The 24039-nt window shown below is 46.4% G+C and overlaps 1 protein-coding gene across 1 annotated transcript; it reads left to right on the forward strand.

Annotated features, from left to right (window-relative positions):
• The first annotated feature begins 4921 nt into the window (after positions 1-4921).
• Positions 4922-23843, forward strand: ARPC1B (actin related protein 2/3 complex subunit 1B). Its single transcript, XM_087729566.1, has 10 exons — positions 4922-5074; positions 9527-9602; positions 13214-13318; positions 14756-14978; positions 16597-16704; positions 18104-18310; positions 19808-19883; positions 21231-21427; positions 22612-22702; positions 23585-23843. The coding sequence occupies exons 2-10, from the start codon at positions 9539-9541 to the stop codon at positions 23621-23623; spliced, it is 1110 nt and encodes a 369-aa protein (XP_087585692.1). The 5' UTR covers positions 4922-5074; positions 9527-9538; the 3' UTR covers positions 23624-23843.
• The last annotated feature ends 196 nt before the right edge of the window (positions 23844-24039 follow it).

Here is a 24039-nt window from a genome sequence, read left to right on the forward strand (position 1 = left end):
GCATCTTGTTGCATCTCGCTTCTTTCGGCCAAGTCAGGCGGGGGAATTCGCTGGAGAAAACGATTAAATTTGGAAGAGTTCGCCAGTGCACACGAGTATGAGGAATAAACAGGGTGAATTAGAAATTCGAGTAAATGAGGGCAGATACGACATGGTTGCCATTACAGAAACTTGGTGGCGTGAAACCCACAAATGGAACATGCAGCTAAAAGGATTTAAATCGTTTAAATTAGGTGAAAGAGGAGGTAGAGTTGCACTATATATAAGAAATAACGACATCTCTACAGAAATAGAGCACAACAATGATGAGAACTATCTTGAATGCATTTGGGTCATAAGATAGTTGGGATTGCCCATTTGTCTGAAACGGTGTAGGGTTTCCTGCCTAGGCAGGGGGTTGGATTAGAAGACCTCCAAGGTCCCTTCCAACTCTGCTATTGTATTTATTTGTTTGTTTGTTTATTTATACGATTTATAGGCCGCCCAATCCCGGAGGACTTACAACGGGCGGCTTACAACAAGGGGGAAAAAAGGAAATAGTAAAAGAAAATAGCAATAGCAGTTAGACTAATATACCGCTTCACAGGGCTTTCAGCCCTCTCTAAGCGGTTTACAGAGTCAGCATATCGCCCCCAACAATAATCCGGGTCCTCATTTTACCCACCTCGGAAGGATGGAAGGCTGAGTCAACCCTGAGCCGGTGAGATTTGAACAGCCGAATTGCAGAACTGCAGTCAGCTGAAGTAGCCTGCAGTGCTGCATTTAACCACTGCGCCACCTCGGCTCTAAAATAAGAATAAAACAGGTTAAAATCAACACACATACATTCATTCTGATCGGGGCTGGACCTCAACAATGAGGTCAACAGCCCCAGGCCTGCCGGAACAGCCAGGTTTTAACAGCTTTCCTGAAGGCCATGAGAGTGGGGAAGGTCCGGATTTCTGGGGGTAGCTCGTTCCAAAGGGTCGGAGCAGCCACAGAGAAGGCTCTCCTCCGGGGAGCCGCCAGCCGGCATTGTCTGGCTGACGGCATCTGAAGGAGGCCCACCCCGTGGGATCTTACCGGCCGTTGGGAGGAATGTGGCAGTAGGCGGTCTCGCAGGTATGCTGGCCCTAAGCCATGAAGGGCTTTTAAAGGCAATAACCAACACCTTGAATGTGACTTACTGGTAAAAGGAAACCAGACCACGAAAGGACACCATCAAAGCTGAACCCCACCCTCACCCCCCAGCCACAGCATAGAAAAACTCAAAGAAGTGCAGCTGGTCCTCAAACCACAATTGAGCCCCAAATTCCTGTTGTTAAGTGAGACATTTGTTAAGTGAGTTATGACCTTCCTTGTCACCGTTGTTTAAGGGAATTGCTGCACTTGATAAGTTAATAACAAAGTCGTTAAGTGAATCTGGCTTCCCGTGTTGTCTTCGCTTGGCCAAACGTCGCAAAAGCCCGTTGTGGTGACACGCCCTCCCCCCCTCCCCGGGGGCACTGCAATGGTCATAAGTACAAACCAGTTTGCCAAGGGTCTGAATTTTGATCTCATGACCACAGGGAGACTACAATGGTCGGTCGTAAGTGGGAAAAGTCACATTTCCCAGTGCCGTTGTACCATCGAACGGTCGCTAAATGAATGGTCGCAAGTTGAGGACTACCTGTAATGCAAGATCTGGCCCATACAATAGCAGTAGCAATAGCAGTAGACTTATATACCGCTTCATAGGCCTTTCAGGCCTCTCTAAGCGGTTTACAGAGAGTCAGCATATTGCCCCCAACAATCTGGGCCCTCATTTTACCCACCTCGAAAGGATGGAAGGCTGAGTCAACCCTGAGCCGGTGAGATTTGAACCGCTGACCTGCTGATCTAGCAGTAGCCTGCAGTGCTGCATTTAACCACTGCGCCATACAATGCCTAAGAGTCAGGCACAACGGATAACATCAGTGCTGTCAGCCCAGAGAACGAATCCTGCTTTTCCACCATCTGAAAAAAACTGAGCCCAGATAAAATAATCTTTGACTCCCATCATCTGCCTTTTCATTTGTTCCCGAAAAGGCCTCCATATTCTAATCAGGATCAAGGGGTGTCCTTTTCCGCTGTTCTAATTTTTTTTTTTAAATTCCATTTCCATTTATTGAATTTATAGGTCACCCAATCCCGGAGGACTCCGGGGGGCTTACAGAAATAAGAAATATTTAAAAGATTAAAACAAATAAGACACAACAAATTAAAAGAAACACAACATGCACCCAGTCTAAGCGGGGCTGGACCTCAATCAAGAAAATTGAAAATTTTAAAAAAGCTTTTACAAATATATGCCTCTCCCCCCCCCTCCCAAACCCAACTCTCCCCCCAACCACCCAACCTCCCAGAGCAAATACAGGGTATAAACATTAACATCCATGTTCTAAAATAAGCTAAGAGACTTTAGCATCATCCCTCACTTGTGCTTTAACTCCCCTTTTTGTACAGCTAACTTTAAACAAGTTGTATGATTCCTTGCTCGTTCACTCATAAGCTATCTGGAGTTTCTTAGTCCCATATTTATTTTGAATATAATCAGTCCATCTTCTCCATTCCATCTTATATTTCTCATCTGAATGGTCCTTAAGCTATGCTGATATTTTTGCCATCTCTGCTAAGTTTGTTACTTTTAGTGTCCATTCTTGAATAACAGGCAATTCTTCCTTCTTCCAGTATAGCGCCACCAACAGTCTTGCTGCCGTTGTAAGGTTCAAAATCATATCAGTCTCTATAACTGTACAGTCTGTAATTATGCCTAACAGGATTAACTGAGGAGTTAAACTTTATCCTCTTTTTAAGAATATTTTGCATAATCCACCATATTTTTATCCAGAATGCTTAATGTGTGCACACACATTCACAAACACACACTCCAGAGTGACACATGGGTGTAAGGGAGGAAGGAACAGGTCGATATATGGAGACTGTGAAATAGGGAGACTAAAACAGGGAGAATGGTTGCACGATTTGGGTTTGGCTAGTCGAGACCAAAGAAGGACTTAAGGGAGGACGCGATAGCAGTATCTGAATATCTCGGGGGCTGCCCCAAAGAAGGGGAGGGGGTCAAGCTATTCTCCAAAGCACCTGGGGATAGAACAAGAAGCAATGGGTGGAAACTAATCAAGGAGAGAAGCAACTTAGAACTAAGGAGGAATTTCCTATCAGTGGGGAACAATCAACCAGTGAAACGGGTTTCCGCTTTACGGCCGCTTCGTCACTGGAGGTTTTCAAGAAGAGATTGGACGCTCAGCATATTTGAAGGACCATTCAGATGAGAAATGCAAGCTGGAGTGGAGAAGATGGATTGACTACATTCAAAATAAATAATCAGACTAAGAAATTTCAATTAGCTTATGAATGAACGAACAAGGAATGTTGCAACTTATCTAAAGTTAGCTTTACAAAAGGGGAGTTAAAGCACAAAAGGAGTTAGGATGCTAAAGTTAATTAGCTTATGTTAGGGTATGATTGTTAAATGTTTATACCCTGTATTTTGCTCTGGGAGGTTGGGGGGGGGAGGGAGGGTTGGAGGGGGGGCAGGGTTGGGGGCGGAGGGAGGGAAGGGGAAATATTTGTAAAATTTATTAAAACTCTTCAATTAAAGAAAAAGAAGAGATTGGATGAAAACCTCTCTGAAATCGTAATAGTGTTTCCTGCCTGAGCAGGGGGTTGGACTAGAAGACCTCGCGAGGTCCCTTGCAGCTCTATTCTATTTAACGTCTACAGTGGAGGGAAATCACACCCTCCTCCTCTCTTTAATCTCAACTTGGACCATTATTGCTTGCCTTACCCTCTTTTTTTCACAATTCTGCCCTTCATCCGTGAGTGACAGGACGATTTTATTTCTGGATGGAAGGGTTCAGATTGCTGCTCAGGTGACTCTCTCCCTTTCCAAAGGGATGATGATGATGATGATATGCCACGAAGTCACCAAGTGACCACCAGCATCTAAAACATTTCGTTGTTTAGAGTAGGGATCTCCCAACCTTTCAGACCTCAGGGACCACTAAATTCATCATTTTAAATCCCGCGGACCACTAATAGGATCTGCCTAATGACTGGCTGGGTGGGTGTGGCAAGGGGGGGGTCATGTGATTGGGTGGGTGTGGCCAACTTGGTATCACTCGCGTCAAGGGGCATCTACTCGCCCCTCCCCTCCCAGCCACTCCTTGCTTGCCCGTCCGGGCTCCTTAGAGCCCCCAACGAGAAGCAGTTGCTGGAGCTAAGCAGCCACCAGGAGAAAGAGTTGGCAAAACAGTTCAAGTTGGACCGAGAAGGAGGCTCAGCAGAAGCACCTCACTGAGGACTAGGAGCATGGGCTTTCCAAGCAGAGGAAAGACCTGTGGGAGTGCAAGGCCAGGTACCGGCACCTGGAGGCTCAGCAGGCTGAGATGGTCAGCCAGTTCCAGGCCATGATGCAGCCCCATTGGAACGAGGCCCTCCGGCTCTTCACCACCAGCGGCTCTTCCCTCCAGCCTTCGCCCAAATCCCCCCATCAGGAGGCTGAAGCAGACCCCAAGTTGGAATTTCTGCCCCCCTCCGACCAGCACAAAAAGACCCCGAAGGGGGAGACACTCTGCAGCAACACAAACGTTCATTGGACGTATCCATCCCAGGAGCCTTAGTTTAAGGATCCCGGATTTGGTGCAATATAAAAAGTGCAAATATTTTTTCTTGCAGACCACCAAAATTTTCTCAGGGACCCCCAGTTGGTGACCGCTGGTTTAGATGATTTTGCAACCCACCCACCCCTACCTTCCTGCATCATTTAAAGATGTAAGCTTACTTCTCCTTCGCTGCACAAAACATTACACACACACACACAGAGGGAATTTCCCAACCCTTAAGTAAGGAAGTGGTTAAGTTTCTCGCCCCCGCCAAGAGGGAAGTCTGCCTCGCAGCCTTGCCTCTCCACTCACTTCTTTCTTCATTTCCTCCTGAGCTGGCTCTCGGCGGCGGAGGGCTGTTCATGTCGACTGTCCAGAGTCCGTGAACAAGCCGTTCTGCTTCTCCTCCACTCAACGGGAAGGTCTCGAGAGCTTCATCCTTTCCATCCCAGGTCAGTTCCCTGAGATGCTCCTTCCAAAAACAGGCAACAACCCAAAGAGATTCTCTTTCAGTTCTTCTTCTCTCTTCGCTTAACTTTCTGATGAAGGAACTTATTTCCCGACAGTGAGAACAACGAATCAGTGGAACAGAAGTTGCCTTCAGAAGTTGTGAATGCCCCAACACTGGAGGTTTTTAAGAAGATCTTGGATAGCCATTTGTCTGAAGTGGTGTAGGGTTTCCTGCCTAGGCAGGGGGTTGGACTAGAAGACCTCCAAGGTCCCTTCCAACTCTGTTATTCTGTTATTCTTTTTTCTCCTTCCTTCCTTCCTTCCTTCCTTCCTTCCTTCCTTCCTTCCTTCCTTCCTTCCTTCCTTCCTTCCTTCCCTTCCTCCCTATTACTGGAGGTTTTTTAAAGAGTTTGGATAACCCTTTGTCTGAAGTGGTGTAGGGTTTCCTGCCTGGGCAGGGGGTTGGACTAGAAGACCTCCAAGGTCCCTTCCAACTCTTATTCTGTTATTCTTTTTTCTTTCTTCCTTCCTTCCTTCCTTCCTTCCTTCCTTCCTTCCTTCCTTCCTTCCTTCCTTCCTTCCTTCCTTCCTTCTTTCCCTTCCCTTCCTCCCTATTACTGGAGGTTTTTTAAAGAGTTTGGATAACCCTTTGTCTGAAGTGGTGTAGGGTTTCCTGCCTGGGCAGGGGATTGGACTAGAAGACCTCCGAGGTCCCTTCCAACTCTGTTATTCTATTCTATTCTAAGGCATTTTTCTCTCTCTCTCTCAAGGGATGGCAGGGGTCCAAATATAGGAGTGAAAAACTGGTTTGACTCACCCTCCCTCCTCCCCACCACCCCCTCCTGGCCCATCCACCATCCTCCTCCTCCTCCTCCTCCCTTTCCAGTCCTTCTGGCAGTACTTTCAGGAAGTTTTGTTTTTTCTTTTTCTTTCCACCCACTGAAGTTTCTCTCCAGCTAGCGCTTGGCTTCCCTTGGTGTTTTCCATCGATACAACTCCTCAAACGTCCGTTCACACCCCCCTACCCCCAATTGTGATCCCCCCCCCCCGAACAATGACCTGCAGAGTAAGCAATATTTCTCCTCGGAAGTGTGCTTAGATCTCCAGCAAAAGAGTTTTCGGCATAGTGAGTTTTTTTGTCTCGTTTTTTTTTTTTAAAGAAAGGAATCCGTGGGTGGGGCAAAAGTTTCTAGATCCGGAGTTGACTTGCAAGGCAAAATTATATATTTTTTCCATCCGAGGAAGTAGATGTTATTTTTAGATTTCTCTCCCCCCACCCTACTTGCAAGATCCTGCAGGATTACCAAATAGAACTAATTCAGCTCCAATTCAGCGCTGACCGTTGGTTAACTTGTGTATAAGAGCAACCAGGAGGATAAGGGGACTGGAGGCTAAAACATACGATGGACGGTTGCAGGAACTGGGCCTGGCTAGTCTAGGGAAGAGAAGGGCCAGGGGAGACAGGAGAGCAGTCTTCCAATATTTGAGGGGCTGCCACAGAGAGGAGGGGGTAAAGCTATTTCCCAAAGCACCTGAAAGTCGAACAATGGATGGAAACTGAACAAGGAGAGATTCAACCTGAAAATAAGAAAGAATTTCCTGATATTGATGATAATTAACCAGTGGAACAGCTTGCCACCAGAATACTCCAGAAAGAGTGCAGAGAAGAGCAACCAGGATGATGAAGGGACTGGAGGCTAAAACATACGATGGACGGTTGCAGGAACTGGGCCTGGCTAGTCTAGGGAAGAGAAGGACCAGGGGAGACAGGAGAGCAGTCTTCCAATATTTGAGGGGCTGCCGCAGAGAGGAAGGGGTCAAGCTATTCTCCAAAGCACCTGAAGGTCGAACAAGGAACAATGGATGGAAACTGAACAAGGAGAGATTCAACCTGGAAATAAGAAAGAATTTCCTGGTATTGATGATAATTAACCAGTGGAACAGCTTGCCACCAGAATACTCCAGAAAGAGTGCAGAGAAGAGCAACCAGGAGGATGAGGGGACTGGAGGCTAAAACATACGATGGACGGTTGCAGGAACTTGGCCTGGCTAGTCTAGGGAAGAGAAGGACCAGGGGAGACAGGAGATCAGCCTTCCAATATTTGAGGGGCTGCCACAAAGAAGAGGGGGTCAGCCTATTTTCCAAAGCGCCTGAACGTTGGATAAAAAGCAATGGATGGAAACCAATTAAATCTGAGCCAGCGGTGTGCGGCGGAAGCAGCTTAAAAAAAACAATGCAATCCTAAACTGCAGGATACAATCAAGATCAAGGGAGGTACTAATACCACTCTATAAAGCCTTAGTAAGGCCACACCTAGAGTACTGCTTCCAGTTTTGATCACCACACTGTAAAAAAGAGGTTGAGACTCTAGAAAGAGTGCAGAGAAGAGCAACCAGGAGGATGAGGGGACTAGAGGCTAAAACATACGATGGACGGTTGCAGGAACTGGGCCAGGCTAGTCTAGTGAAGAGAAGGACCAGGGGAGACAGGAGAGCACTCTTCCAATATTTGAGGGGCTGCAATAGAGAAGACAGGGATCAAGCTATTTCCCAAAGTACCCGAATAGTGGATGGAAACTAATCAAGGAGAGATTCAACCTAGAAATAAGGAGAAATTTTCTGACCGTGAGAACAAGAAGTTGCCTTCAGAGGTTGTGGGAGCTTCATCCCTGAAGGCTTTCAAGAAGAGACTGGACTCCCATCTGTCAGAAATGGTGTAGGGTCTCCTGCTTGGGCAGAGGGTTGGACTAGATGACCTTCAAGATCACTTCCAACTCCGTTAATCTGTTTTTTTATCTGATTTTAACTATTCTGAACTAATGAAAAAGAGCTGCCACATGTATCCTGCGCACATGTTTATAGTTTGTATAATGGGCTGTGGCTAAGATTCAGATCAAATGACTTTCTGCATTACTGAACCTTAAATCTGAACAAATACCCCTGAGCTAATTGATAATCGGAGGCCTCCTGGGTTACCTTTCCATACAGGTAAGAAGTGTAGTCTTTTTTTTTTAGTTTTATTTTTTCCTTTCCATTCACAAACATACCTTCTCATAGATACTGTTAACGTTTATTTGTTGACTTCTAGCATTTATCACAATCTGCTTAAAATACATATATAAAAAAAACATAATTGGGATGGCTTTCCTGCCAACCCGCATCTCCATCTTATTTTGCAACCATCCTACTCCTTCCTTCCTTCTTCCCAACCTCTCTTCTCTCCCTTCTTCTTTCTTCCTCTCCTTCCTCTTTTCTTCTTCCCCTCCCTCTCCCCCTACTCCTCCTCTCTTCTTCTTGCCCTCTCTCCTATTCTCATTTCCCTTCCCTTGTTTCCTCTCCTTTGCTCTTTCTTCTTTCCCCTCTTCTTCCCTCCTCCAGGTAAAAAGTGTTGTTAGATGCAGTGAATAACCTCAGAGGGATGACTAATCCATCCCCCCCCCAGCCTCCCTCTTTTACTTCCCAACCCATCCCCATGTGATCGACCCTAACTGACCTTTACATCATGTTCAGGCGTGAAAAACAGGCGAGCTTTGTAAATAGGGTTTAATGAAAACTCACAAACCAGAACGTTAACAGGCAAAACCCTGTTCCATAAAATCTTTCTCCCTGTTATAAAACAAAACCCCATCACCCTGTTATCATCCTTGCTTTCCAATGTGAACTCTCAACCATCAAAAGATTTATTTGCTTTCTGGCATTTGGGATGACGTGTGGTTTGAAAGACAAGGAAGTAAATAGATTGGGGGTGGGGGGGAAGTGCAAGACAACGGAAATATTTCTTAACCAAGAACAATTTGGTAATACCATATAAGGCCAAAAGCAGGCAGATCTCGGAGAGAGGAAGGGCAGAGAGAGGCAGATGTCGACAGCAGCTCCCCGAGGTTGACTTTCTTCCTCACGTGGCTCAGCCTGATGGTTTTTATTCTGCTTTCGAACTAAATCAGCCAAGTAGCTGGATCGAAACATTTTGCAGGACTAATCATCCTAGATTACCGTAAGGTAAAGGTGAAGGTTCCCCTGGCACATACGGGCTAGTCCTTCCCGACTCTAGGGGGCGGTGCTCATCTCCGTTTGAAAGCCGAAGAGCCAGCGCTGTCCGAAGACGTCTCCGTGGTCATGTGGCCGGCGTGACTCAACACTGCCGAAGGCGCACGGAACGCTGTTCCCTTCCCATCAAAGGTGGTGCCTATTTTTCTACTTGCATTTTTTACGTGCTTTCGAACTGCTAGGTTGGCAGAAGCTGGGAGAAGTAACGGGAGCTCACTCCGTTACTTGTTATTGAAGTCGTTTTTCCCGCCATCGATTTTGGAGCGGTTACCTTGAGTTTGCATCTACTGTTTGCCCCGTGTATTGTTGCGGTTGAATCTGAAGTAGTCGTTGACAAGTAGGACATTATAGCAGACAATTTTGTGTACTAAGCTTTCTAAAGCTAAACTGTTTTTCTTGCTGAGCAGGTTAAAAAAGCCATGGCTTATCAAAGCTTCCTGCTGGAACCCATTACCTGCCATGCCTGGAACAAGGACCGAAGTCGTAAGTCTACCTTTTCAAAGGGTTTTTCAGCTCCTGAACAACAATTGTGCCGATTAACAATTATTAACCTTACAGGAGAAAGATAAAAGATAAGTTTGGACTAGAAGACCTCCAAGGTGTTTTCCAACTCTTCTCTTCTCAATTCTCTATTCTATTGTATTCTACTCTACTCTATTATATTATGTTTCTACTCTATTCTTTATTCTATTCTATTCTATTCTACTATATTATATTTCTACTCTATTCTTTATTCTGTGGCACGACAAAACCGCGGTCCACTAAAGCGCGCCCGATTAAAGCGCGTCGCTGACGTCATCAGCAGCGCGACAAAAACGACCGCGGAGAAAAAAGGGCGCTTTAAAAAGCGCTTTTAAAGCAAGCCGATTCACGTAAAGGTAAGGGTTAGGGTTAGGTTAAGGGTTAGCGTTAGGTTTAGAGTTACGTTAAGCGTTAGGGTTAGGGTTAGGGTTGGGTTAGGGTTAGGGTTAGGTTAAGGGTTAGCGTTAGGTTTAGCGTTAGGTTAAGGGTTAGGTTTAGGGTTAGGTTTAGGGTTAGGTTAAGGGTTAGGTTTAGGGTTAGGTTTGGGGGGGTTAGGTTTAGGTTTATGCGTTAATTTTAGCTTTACCGCTCACAGCGTGCTGTTTTCATCGCACTGTGATGACGTCAGGTACGCGGTTTCATCAAGCGCGCTTTAGTCGACCGCGGTTTTGTGGTGGAACCCTTTATTCTACTCTACTCTATCATTCTATTATATTATATCTCTACTATTCTTTATTCTATTCTATTCTACTATATATTATATTTCTATTCTATTCTTTATTCTACTCTACTCTACTCTATTATATTACATTTCTACTCTATTCTTTATTCTATTCTATTCTACTACATTATATTTCTACTCTATTCTTTATTCTACTCTACTCTATTATATCTCTATTCTTTATTCTATTCTACTATATTATATTTTTATATTCTTTATTCTATTCTACTCTACTTTATTATATTATATTTCTACTCTATTCTTTATTCTATTCTATTCTACTATATTATATTTCTACTCTATTCATTCTATTCTATTCTATTCTACTATATTATATTTCTACTCTATTCTTTATTCTATTCTATTATAATATATTTCTACTCTATTCTTTATTCTATTCTATTCTATTCTATTCTACTATATTATATTTCTACTCTATTCTTTATTCTAGTCTATTCTATTCTACTATATTATATTTCTACTCTATTCTTTATTCTAGTCTATTCTATTCTATTGAGGAATTCTGGGAGTTGAAGTCCACAAGTCATAGAGTTGCCAAAGTTGGAGACCCCCTGCTCTAGCCTATCCACGTGGCTCCATGGGAGGGGGGGGTGTCTAGAAGTCATCTACTCTATCCATCTGTATCTCCATGTAAGATCTGCAAGCGTAGGATCCCTCACAAGGGGCCGAGGGAGGGAGAGGCATTCTCTGCTCCACAGCTATTAGAAAGCCTCTCCTATTATGAGCCCCCTTGCTCTTCCTTTGGAATTCCCACCCCATTCATTCCACGTCGACTCCCCCAGGAGGAGGATAAGGCCGCTTTCTCTTCTGCGTAGCTGAATCAGGGATAGTCCAGCCATCTGATAATAAAGAGCCATTTATCTGCAAATGCTTTTTTTTTTTTTTTGGAGTGTTTCTTTTTTGTGCTGTTGAAAAAAACAAAACCACAAAAAAGACTTAAGGTTAGGACAAAGCCAGTTTTGATGGGTTCCCTGGTTTTTGTCTGTTTCTTCCTGATTTTTTGGGGGGGGGGGTGTCGTTTGATAAACGGGTCAGGATCAGGGGTGAAATTCAGTAGGTTCTGACAGGTTCTGGACAACTGGTAGCAGAAACTTTGAGTAGTTCGGAGAATTGGAAAATACCATCTCTGGCTGGCCCCAGGAGTTGGAAGGGAATGGGGTTTTTGCAGTATCCTTCCCCTGGAGTGGGGAGAGAATGGGGATTTTGCAGTATCCTTCCCCTGGAGCGGGGAGGGAATGGGGATTTTGCAGTATCCTTCTCCTGGAGTGGGGAAGGAATGGAGATTTTACAGTATCCTTTCCCTGGAGTGGGAAGGGAATGGGGTTTTTGCAGTATCCTTCCCCTGGAGTGGGGAGGGAGTGGGGATTTTGCAGTATCCTTCCCCTGGAGCAGGGAGGGAATGGAGATTTTGCAGTATCCTTCTCCTGGAGTGGGGAAGGAATGGAGATTTTACAGTATCCTTTCCCTGGAGTGGGAAGGGAATGGGGTTTTTGCAGTATCCTTCCCCTGGAGTGGGGAGGGAATGGAGATTTTGCAGTATCTTTCCCCTGGAGTGGGGAGGGAATGGAGATTTTGCAGTATCCTTTCCCAGGAGTGGGGAGGGAATGGAGATTTTGCAGTATCCTTTCCCAGGAGTGGGGAGGGAATGGAGATTTTGCAGTATCCTTCCCCTGGAGTAGGGAGGGAATGGAGATTTTCCACTATCCTTCCCCTAGAGTGGAGAGGGAATGGAGATTTTGCAGTATCCTTCCCCTGGAGTGGGGAGGGAATGGGGATTTTGCAGTATCCTTCCCCTGGAGTTGGGAGGGAATGGGGATTTTGCAGTATCCTTCCCCTGGAGTGGGGAGGGAATGGAGATTTTGCAGTATCCTTCCCCTGGAGTGGGGAGGGAATGGGGATTTTGCAGTATCCTTCCCCTGGAGTAGGGAGGGAATGGAGATTTTCCACTATCCTTCCCCTGGAGTGGGGAGGGAATGGAGATTTTGCAGTATCTTTCCCCTGGAGTGGGGAGGGAATGGAGATTTTGCAGTATCCTTTCCCAGGAGTGGGGAGGGAATGGAGATTTTGCAGTATCCTTTCCCAGGAGTGGGGAGGGAATGGAGATTTTGCAGTATCCTTCCCCTGGAGTAGGGAGGGAATGGAGATTTTCCACTATCCTTCCCCTAGAGTGGAGAGGGAATGGAGATTTTGCAGTATCCTTCCCCTGGAGTGGGGAGGGAATGGGGATTTTGCAGTATCCTTCCCCTGGAGTTGGGAGGGAATGGGGATTTTGCAGTATCCTTCCCCTGGAGTGGGGAGGGAATGGAGATTTTGCAGTATCCTTCCCCTGGAGTGGGGAGGGAATGGGGATTTTGCAGTATCCTTCCCCTGGAGTAGGGAGGGAATGGAGATTTTCCACTATCCTTCCCCTAGAGTGGGGAGGGAATGGAGATTTTGCAGTATCCTTCCCCTGGAGTGGGGAGGGAATGCGGATTTTGCAGTATCCTTCCCCTGGAGTGGGGAGGGAATGGGGATTTTGCAGTATCCTTCCCCTGGAGTGGGGAGGGAATGGGGATTTTACAGTATCCTTCCCCTGGAGTGGGAAGGGAATGGAGATTTTGCAGTATCCTTCCCCTGGAGTGGGGAGGGAATGGGGATTTTGCAGTATCCTTCCCTTGGAGTGGGGAGGGAATGGGGATTTTGCAGTATCCTTCCCCTGCCACGCCTACCAAGCCACGCCTACAGAACCGGTAGTAAAAAAAATGAATTTCACCACTGGCCTGGATGTCTCTTGATGTTGACGCGTTTCCCGAGCTGGTTTTGCAAAATCGGTCCGTATTCTTTCTCACAGAACTCGCCATCTCCCCCAACAATCACGAAGTCCACATCTACAAGAAGAATGCCTCCAAGTGGGACAAAATCCACGAGCTGAAGGAACACAACGGGCAAGTGACAGGTGAGGACAGCTGAGTCCCCACTAGCTGGAAGGAGGCGAGGGAAAAGAAGGACTTTCCTTCCAGCACTGGACACCTTGCCCAGGTAGACCTGGAAGTTGTAGACACACCTGCAGGGGTTTTTGAGAATAGGTGAGAATGTTCTGACCTAGGCTTCCTTAGAAAGCAAGAAGCAAAGTCTTGGTCCCTGCAAAACCCCTTTTATTTACATGACTGTGAATTCCTTTCATTCACAGTCAGCAAGGCTTGGCAAACAGTCTTTCAGAGGAATGTTTACCCACACGAACCTTATCTCGTTTGGAGAGCTGCCAGATAACTAGTTTCCAAACACAGGGCAAGGCAAAACTTGGCACAGGGCGTCTTATAGTCACAGACATAACTTTCCACTCTTGAAACGACCGAAGGAACGAATTGTTTCCTGCAAAAGCCCCTTCCCCATTCGCTCCTCTTTTGTTTCCTATGGGAGGGGCCAATCACATCCAAGGTGTGGCTTTACTAAGTCAACCCTGCTTTCTTAGTTCTTGTCTTCTGGCAGCTCTGTGCATGCAAACACTGGGAACAGGCTCCAGCTGTTCTTCTGCCTCACTGCTGTCTAGCTCCCTCTTTGCCTCCGACGCAGAGCCCTCGTCTGAGCTTTCCTCAGCCCCCAGGACTGGCCCATGTTCCTCCCCAACCTCCTTACTGTCCGACTCTGCCGCCAGCTCCATTGGCCGCGAGCAGGCCACAGCAGGGGTGGTCAATAGGATATTTAAATCAGAAGATCCCCTGAAGAGGAGAATATGTAAACACAACAACGGATAGAGTGGATGGAGGGAGGAGTAGAAGGAAAGATAGGAAAGAGAGGAGAAAGGAGAGGAATAGGAGAAAGGGAAAGGCAGAGGAAGAATGGGAGTAGGAAAGAGGGGAGGAATGGGAAGAAGAGGGGAAGGGTGAAGGGGAGGAAGGGGAAGGAGAGAAGGGAAAGGAGAGGAGGAAGGAAGGAAGGAGAGAAGAAAGAGAAGAAAGAGGGGTAGGAAGGAGGGAGGGAAGGAGGTAGGGAAGCAAGGAGGGAAGGAAGGAGAGAAGGAGAGAAGAAAGGAGGGAAGGAAGGAGAGAAGGAGAGAAGAAAGGAGGGAAGGAAGGAGGGAATGTAGGAGAGAAGGAAGGGGGAAGGAAGGAGGAAAGGAAGGGGGAAAGGAAGGAGAGAAGTAGAAAATAAAGGAGGGAAGGAAGGAAGGAGGGAAGGAAGGAGGGAAGGAAGGAGGGAAGGAGGGAAGGGGAAATTGATAAAATAAATCTTTAAAAAAAAATCAGAAGAGAACACCTTTTTGGGAAACCTTTGTCCCATCCCTTTTTAATGGTCGCAAGCTAGAGAACCCCCAACCATCAGGTCCTGAATCAGTAGGACAAAACTTAGAAGAATGCTACCCGCGTCTGGCTTCAACTGATCTCCTCGACAGGCATCGACTGGGCCCCCGACAGCAACCGGATTGTGAGCTGCGGGACAGACCGCAATGCCTACGTCTGGACCCTGAAGAACGACGTTTGGAAGCCCACCCTGGTCATCCTCCGGATCAATCGCGCCGCCTGTTGTGTGAAGTGGTCCCCGAAAGAGAACAAGTTCGCGGTGGGCAGCGGCTCCCGGAGGATCTCCATCTGCTACTTTGAGCAAGAGAACGATTGGTGCGTCTTAGCAAATGCCGGAAGGCTGGGCGGGGCTGGGCAGGTTGGTGGGAGGCTTATCCTTTTAATTTGATTTGATTTGATTTGATTTGATTTGATTTTGTCTTGTATGCCGCCCACTCCCGAAGGACTCCGGGCGGCTCACAATAGACAAGGGAAAGGGGGAAAACTAGACAAAGACAACACTTTAAAAACAAAACCACAACATTCACAATTTCCGTGGGGCTGGATATTTCACAGCCCCCCCCCCCTCCCGGCCAGCTGGAGCAGCCAGGACTTGGTGGCTTTGCGGAAGGCCGGGAGGATAGTAAGGGTCCGGATCTCGACAGGGAGATCATTCCAGAGGGCTGGAGCTGCAACAGAGAAGGCTCTTCTCCCCCGGGGAGTCGCCAGCCGACATTGGCTGGCAGATGGAATCCGGAGGAGACCTAACCTGTGAGATCTAATCGGTCTGAGGGAGGTAATCGGCAGGAGGCGGTCTCTCAGGTACCCAGGTCCGATGCCATGTAGGGCTTTAAAAGTAACGACTAGCACCTTGAAGCGTGTCCGGAGACCAATGGGGAGCCAACTTAATCCAAAGTTATGGGGCAAAACAGAATTACAGCACGCCTGGCTGGAGAATTCAAGGTTTCAAGGTTTATTAGCATTTGTATGCCACCCACTCCCTAGAGATTCTGGGCGGCTCACAGATAAAACAGGGGACATATATAAAAAATTAAAATAGGAAAACAATCAATTAAAATTACACAACATGCATACATCTACATAGAGCCGAGGTGGCGCAGTGGTTAAATGCAGCACTGCAGGCTACTTCAGCTGACTGCAGTTCTGCAGTTCGGCTGTTCAAATCTCACCGGCTCAGGGTTGACTCAGCCTTTCATCCTTCCGAGGTGGGTAAAATGAGGTCCCGGATTGTTGTTGGGGGCGATATGCTGACTCTGTAAACCGCTTAGAGAGGGCTGAAAGCCCTATGAAGCGGTATATAAATCTAACTGCTATTGCTATCTTAGAGTGGGGCTGGATAAAATCAACAGTCCCAGGCTTGCCGGAACAGCCAGGTCTTAGTATCTTTACGGAAGGCCGAAAGAGTAGTAAGGGTCCGGATCTCTACAGGGAGATTGTTCCATAGGGCCGGAGCAGCTACAGAGAAGGCCCTCCCCCCGGGGGCTGCCAATCAACACTGACTGGCCGATGGTACCCGGAGGAGGCCCAATCTGTGTGATCTTATTGGTCTCTGGGAGGTAAATGGCAGGAGGCGGTCTCTCAGGTAGCCAGGTCCTAAACCATGTTAGGGCTTTAAAAGTAACGACTAGCACCTTGAAGCGTGTCCGGAGACCAATGGGCAGCCAGTGCAGCTCGCGGAGGATAGGTGTAACGTGGGTGTACCTAGGCAACCCCACTATCGCTCGCGCGGCTGCATTCTGGACCAACTGCAGTCTTCGAACACTCTTCAGGGGCAGCCCTGAATTCTGGGAGTTGAAGTCCAAAGGTCTCAGAAGTTGGATAGCCCCTAAAACGGACGGTTCCTTAAATCTTCAAAATGCAACCAAAAACTGTTGGGAGATCATTCCGGGAATCAAGGCTGGGGATTTCAGCTTCTCTCTCCGACTTTTCCTAGGTGGGTCTGTAAGCACATCAAGAAGCCAATCCGGTCAACCATCCTCTGCCTGGACTGGCACCCAAACAACGTTCTCCTGGCAGCCGGATCCTGCGACTTCAAGTGCAGGTGGGCCTTCTGGGTGGACGAAGAGTTTGAAGAATTTCAATAGTCCCAGCTGGATGGAATCGTGGAACAGGGCGGTAGTAGTGGGGCCGCTGTTAGACAAGGATATTTTATATGACTACTAGCCAATAACCCGGCGTTGCCCAGGGATTTATTTATAAGGGGTGAAATATCCGCACCAAATGTAATTTCTAAATGTTGGATTTTCCCCCTTGCCAGAGGGAGCCCCCTTGTGGAGTACTGTGGAGCCGTTACCATGGCAACTCCACTGCACAGTAGAAGCCATTTTACGGCAGTACAGTAGAAGCCATTTCAGGGCACAACAGGCTGCATCGTAATACAAACACACACCCCGAGGGGTGTTAGGATTGTCTTACCCCGCACAGTATTCTTTTCCAGAATATTTATTTACTCTAAGTCATCTGTGTACCAAGTTTGGTTGAAATTGCTTGAAGCATTCCGGAGTTATGCTGGAACATACACACGCACAGCCATTTATACTATACATATACACATACACACATACCAGAGGTGGGTTCCTGCCAGTTCGCACCAGTTCGGTAGAACCGGTTCGTCAAATCTACCGAACCGGTTAGAAGAGGTTCCACCAGTGGACCCGGAAAGCAGGCCACACCTACAGAAGAGGTTCCAAAATTTTTTGAAACCCACCACTGACACACACAGACAGACAGGCAGACAGACAAACTCACACAGAGAGAGAAAGAGAAAGAAAGGAAGAAAGGAAGAAAGAAAAAAAGAAAGAAAAAGTGAGAAAGATGAAAGAAAAAAAGGAAAAAGGGACAGAGAGACAAAAGGAAGGAAAGAGAGAGAGAGAAAGAGAGAGAGAGAGAGAGAGAGAGAGAACACATGGCCGGCAAGCCACTCGCACCAGGTCACATGGCTGGCAAGCCACTCCCACAAAGGAGGCCACACCCACAGAATAGGTTCGAAAATTTTTTGAAACCCACCACTGCCCCACAGTATTTATTTCCAGAGTATTTATTTGCTCTAAATGATCTGTGTACCAAGTTTGGTTGAAATTGCTTGAAGCATTCCAGAGTTATGCTGGAACATACACACACACAGCCATTTATACTATACATATACTCATACACACACACACACACACACACACATTTGATTATGTGCCATCAAGTAGCCATTGACTCTTGGTAGCCACCTAAATAATGTTCTCCAGAACAATCTGTCCTATGTTATGATGGAAGATGTAATATAAACCTGTTATGAAGTCTTCTTCCCCACCTGTTGCATACTAATTGATGTGTCTATGGATCTAGATGAAATAGCGCCTTCCGGGTTGAGTGTTGGAGAGTCCTCTGCATTCCCCCCCTCCTTTCCATCCTCTGCTTAGTTTTCCTCCTTTCCACCCACCCCCCTTCAGGATTTTCTCGGCCTACATTAAAGAGGTGGAAGAGCGGCCAGCCCCTACTCCTTGGGGATCTAAGATGACGTTCGGGGAGCTCATGTTTGAGTCGAAGGGTAGTAACAGCTGGATCCACAGCATCTGCTTTTCGGAGAGTGGCAACCGCCTGGCCTGGGTGGGCCACGACAGCACCATCTGCCTGGCAGACGCCAGCAAGAAAATGGCGTAAGTAGGATGGTGAGGAGGGGGGAGGGAAGAAATCAGAGGGAGGTTGATGGATCGTCATGGGAAGAGGAAGATCCTTGAGGAACAAGAGGAAGAACCACAATTTAGGACACTAGTCAAGGAAAAGAAAGCTGGGGATGAAATATACCGTATTTTTCAGAGTATAAGACACACCTTTCCCCCCTAAAAGAGGCTGAAAATTTGGGGGTGTCTTATACTCCGAATGTAGCTTTTTAGAAGCTTTTTCTTCAGCCCTAATGAGGCACTAGCAAGCGAATCAATCTTCTGGGCTTCCCCTGCTTTTCTCTATTGCTTCTCTGACAATCAGCTGTGCTTTAGAAGCTGTTGTTTTATCCCCAGCTATCGCGCACACTTAAACCCAGCAAATGTACGTGCTGAAGCTGACCAGTTTAAAGATGCTAGCCACTTGAATACTTGGTAGAATAGAATAGAATAGAATAGGAAGAATATAATAGAATAGGAATAGGAATAGAAATAATAGAAATAGAAATAGGAATAGACTAGAATTGGAAGAATATAATAGAATAGGAATAGGTATAGGTATAGGAATGGAATAGAATAGGAAGAATAATAGAATAGCAATAGAAATAGACTAGAATAGGAAGAATATAATATAATAGGAATAGGAATAGAATAGGAAGAATATAATAGAATAGGAATAGGAATAGAATAGAATAGGAAGAATATAATAGAATAGGAATAGAAATAGAATAGGAAGAATATAATAGAATAGGAATAGGTATAGGAATAGGAATGGAATAGAATAGGAAGAATATAATAGAATAGGAATAGAAATAGAATAGGAAGAATATAATAGAATAGGAATAGAAATAGACTAGAATAGGAAGAATATAATAGAATAAGAATAGAAATAGAATAGAAAGAATATAATAGAATAGGAATAGGTATAGGAATGCAATGGAATAGAAATGAATAGAATAAATAGAGTTGGAAGGGACCTTGGAGGTCTTCTAGTCCAACCCCCTGCCTAGGCAGGAAACCCTACACCACTTCAGACAAAGGGTTATCCAACATCCTCCTAAAAACTTCCAGTGCTGGAGCATTCACAACCTCCGGAGGCAAGTTGGTAGTCAGGATTCTTTTTTTCCTATTTTCCTCCCCCAAAACTAAGGTGTGTCTTATACTCCAGTGCGTCTTGTACTCCGAAAAATACAGTAATTTGAGAAAGCATTGAGAAAATCTTTTTATTAAAACTTTATATTAAAAGTTGCGTTAGCTTGCATGCATTTGGTCTGTGGTCTTTAACTTTTTTGGGGTCCACCTATCTCAGTTGTCCTAGACCAATCTTGGAGAACTTTCATAGTTGGACCAAAAAGGTTACATGGACGATGTAGAGTTTGGAAAGTTGATGAGTAGTGCTTTATTTGATATCAGTCAATTCACGACTGGAGTTTTCACATTCATGATTGAAACAAATATTAAGCATCAGGTTGAAGCGTTGTTTTTCCCCCTTAGTGTCGCCTGCCTTTCTATGGAGACTCTGCCCCTCCTGGCTGTGACCTTCATCACCGAGAACAACCTTGTGGCTGCAGTAAGTCATAAGCTTTCTCTCTTCTGGGGTGATTTTCCCACAAAAGATTTTCATGGCTAAGCCACCTTATCCTGGCTATGTGGATAATGTTATTTCAAGGTTTAGCCAGTAGATGGCACCATGACAAATATGGATGAGTCCAATAAAGGAGAATATTTGTAGCTCAGGGTTGAAATGCGGGGGGGGGGAGGGGGGGACTTGGTGCTCTCTGAACTTGGATATCTTCTTGCAGATGTTTCATTACCCAGCTAGGTAAAATCATCAGTGCCAGAAAGGAGTGGGATTGGAGGATGGGCAGGGTGGAGCAGGAGGAGTAGGACTATTATGGGGTCCTTGATGTTCTCTGAGCTGGGTTGTTTTCTTGCAGACATTTCATGATCCACTAGGTAACATCATCAGTGCTGGAAGGTTGTGAGATAGGAGGATGAGGGGGGAATGAGGAGGAGGAAGAGGAGGAGGATGGGGAAGGGGTGGAGGAAGAGGAGGAAGAAGAAGAGGAGGAAGAGGAGGAGGAGGGATGAGGAGAAGGAGGAAGAGGAGTGAAAGGAGGAAGAGGAGGGGGATAAGGAGGAGGAGGATGGGGAAGGGGAGGAGAAAGAGGTGGAGGAAGAGGAGGAAGAGGGATGAGGAGAAGGAGGAAGAGGAGTGAAAGGAGGAAGAGGGGAATGAGGAGGAAGAGGAGGAGGATGGGGAGGGGGAGGAAGAGGGATGAGGAGGAGGAAGAGGAGTGAAAAGAGGAAGAGGGGGATGATGAGGAGGAAGAGGGATGAGGAAGAAGAGGAGGATGGAGAAGGGGAGAGGAAGAGGAGGAGGGGGGATAAGGAGGAGGAGAAAGAGAAGGGATGAGGAGGGGGGATGAAGAGGAGGAGAATGGGAAGGGGAGGAGGAAGAGGTGGAGGAAGAGGAGGAAGAAGAGGAGGTGGAAGGGGAGGAAGAGGAGGAGGAAGGGGAGGAAGAGGAGGAGGAGGGGGGATGAGGAGGAGGAAGAGGATGGAGAGGACTTTGGGGTCCTTGATGTTTTCTGAGATGAGCTGTTTCCTTGCAGACATTTCATGAGCCAAACTAGAGAACCTCACCTGGTAGAACAACATGTCTTCTTCTGTCTTGGTTGAAAAGCCACCAGCCATCTAGCCTCTTTCCACAGATCCTCCATGAAATGTAGAGCACAATCTCATCCTTTCCCAGCTGCGCTACACATTCTTTATCTCCAGGCACGACACGATGGGGAGTTGTGGACCAGAAAGACACTGATTTGGGGCAGCTCTACCCAACCACCAGTGGTAGCACTTGAACCTCCTCGGCCTTGTCTTCTGAGCTGCGTTCTTGGCTTCTCTTTTTCCTCCCCAGGGACATGACTGTTACCCAATGTTGTTCATGTACAATGAACAGCAGGGCGCTTTGACTTTTGGAGGGAAAATGGACATCCCTAAGCAGAGCTCCCAGCGGGGACTGACAGCTCGGGAGCGTTTCCAGAACCTGGATAAGAAGGCCAGCTCTGACACCAACAAGGCTTCTCTGGACACAGTCCACAAGAACAGCATCAGGCAAGTCTGCGGAACGTCTCTTTCCTTTTATAACAAGGGATCTCCCAATTTGGCGAGTTGTGGACTTCAACTCCCAGAATTCCCTAGCCAGCAGAAGCTCCACCAAGTCTTAAAGTTGCTGACTTTGGAGACCTCTGTTTTATAAGATATCGATGGATGGACCAAAGAGATACAATCAAGATCAAGGGAGATACTAATGCCACTCTATAAAGGCTTAGTAAGACCACACTTAGAATTCTGCATCCAGTTTTGGTCACCACACTGTAAAAAAAGATGTTGAGACTCTAGAAAGAGGGCAGAGAAGAGCAACCAAGATGATTAGGGGACTGGAGGCTAAAACATATAGCAATAGCAGTTAGACTTATATACCGCTTCATAGGGCTTTCAGCCCTCTCTAAGCGGTTTACAGAGTCAGCATATTGTCTCCAACAACAATCCGGGTCCTCATTTTACCCACCTCGGAAGGATGGAAGGCTGAGTCAACCCTGAGCCGGTGAGATTTGAACAGCCGAACTGCAGAACTGCAGTCAGCTGAAGTAGCCTGCAGTGCTGCATTTAACCACCGCGCCACCTCGGCTCTGTAAAGAAGAACGGTTGCAGGAACTAGGCATGGCTAGTCTAGTGAAGAGAAGGACCAGGGGAGACAGGATCGCAGTCTTCTAATATTTGAGGGGCTGCCACAAAGAGAAGGGGGTCAAACTGTTTTCCAAGGCACATCAGTGAGGCAGATGAACAGCTGGAGCCTGTTCCCAGTGTGCGCATGCGCAGAGTTGCCAGACGAAGGGAGCAGCTAAAGAACAGGGGTCGACTTGGGAGTAAGGCCACAGGTGGACAGTGAATGGCCCCTCCCAGAGGAAATAAAAGGGGAGCGAAAGGGGAGTGGAGTTTGCAGGAGACAATTAGCTCGCTTCATTTGTGACTCTCCGAGGCTCCTTGCCAAGTTTTGCAGATATCAGGCCTGGCTGCTCTCCAAGCCAGAGAAGGTCTGTGACCGTAAATCCTCCCTTGAAAGACTTTGCTGGAGGCAAATGAGAAGAATTCGCAGTCAATGAATAAAAGGGTTTTTTGTCGGGACAAGGGGTTTGCTTCCTGCTTTTGGGAAGCCTCGGTCAGAACATTGGTTTGTAGTGTCTTCTGCTCCAGTCGAGAAGACTCAACCAAGGGATTCTTTGGTTCTCTTCCAGCCAAATCTCTGTGGTTGCCGGGAACAAAGGCAACTGCTCCAGATTCTGTACCACCGGAATGGATGGCGGCATGAGCATATGGGATGTGAAGGTGAGCAGGGGTGGTGGTGGTGGAAGGGGGCTGCCCTGTGCCATCCAGGTAGACCCGTTAAGACAGAAACAAGAAATATTGAGTTTAGACATTTTAAGGCTTAAATGTGAAGTTGGCCTGTTGCAAAAATAGCATCATCTATCTTTCTAATAGAAGGTCCCAGCAGCATTCTTTAAAATCAAAATCAAAATGTTGGTTAGCTGGGGTTTTAATTTAGAGCAGGGTTTCTCAAACGTGTCCACTTTTGCAGTCTGCTTTATTTATTTCAATGTGAAGGAGCTTTTTCCCCCTTTCATGTTGCAAGAAACAAAATCCATCCCTTGACCCGTTAAGACAGAAACAAGAAATATTGAGTTTAGAAATTTTAAGGCTTAAATGTGAAGTTGGCCTGTTGCAAAAATAGCATCATCTATCTTTCTAATAGAAGGTCCCAGCAGCATTCTTTAAAATAAAATCAAAATGTTGGTTAGCTGGGGTTTTAATTTAGAGCAGGGTTTTTCAAACGTGTCCACTTTTGCAGTCTGCTTTATTTATTTCAACGGGAAGGAGCTTTTCCCCCCTTTCACGTTGCAAGAAACAAAATCCATCCCTTAAAAAAAAATAATAAACCGCCAAGCTTCGGTGGAAATTTGGAAGAAAATTGAGGCAGGAAAGGGAGTTTTGCCAGGGGGAAAACAGGTGACGAGAAGGTTTTGAATTCCATGTTTTTTAGTTCCCACTTGAGCCAAAGAAAAGGGGAAGGAAAAAAAAAACCCCAGAGGTTACAAGATTTATAGTCATTGGGAATCCGGGGTAAAATCAGCCCGGATCCTAATGGATCTGATTTCTAATCTTGAGCAAATAGCTACTGGATTGTAAGCCTCTTTTCTTTTTGTGTTTCAGAGCTTGGAGGCTGCAATGAAAGGCCTCCACGTCAAATAAACCGGCATAAAATCTGCCGCGCAGAAAACAGGGATTTCCCGCCTGCCGAGGAAATCAATCAAGGCTTAATCGATTCCTGCTTTCCAGAACCTTAAAAAACGACAATCCCAGATGGCTACAAGCTCAGCTTTTTTTTCATTTTTGGAGGCCTCCTGGGCGGGAACCCAGGAGGTGGTTTAAAAATAAAATGAAATAAATGCAATTTAAAAGAGTCTAAAAATCTGCGTCTGTCATGATTTGGGGTCTTTCCTCCACCCCCCCTCCCGGGCAGTCCTGCATTTCTAAGAATTTAAAGATGAATCTCTGCTGCAATTTTTATGTTTACAGGTAGTCCTCAACTTACGGCTGAATTTCTGTTGCTAAGTGAAACATTTTAAAGTGAGTTTTGCCCCATAATCCTCGGCTTGCGACCACAG

The sequence above is a fragment of the Thamnophis sirtalis genome, unplaced genomic scaffold (genome assembly GCF_051295495.1).
Source record: "Thamnophis sirtalis isolate CommonGarterSnake01/CBP01778 unplaced genomic scaffold, rThaSir2_p1.2 scaffold_14, whole genome shotgun sequence".
Classification (NCBI taxonomy): Eukaryota; Metazoa; Chordata; class Lepidosauria; order Squamata; family Natricidae; genus Thamnophis; species Thamnophis sirtalis.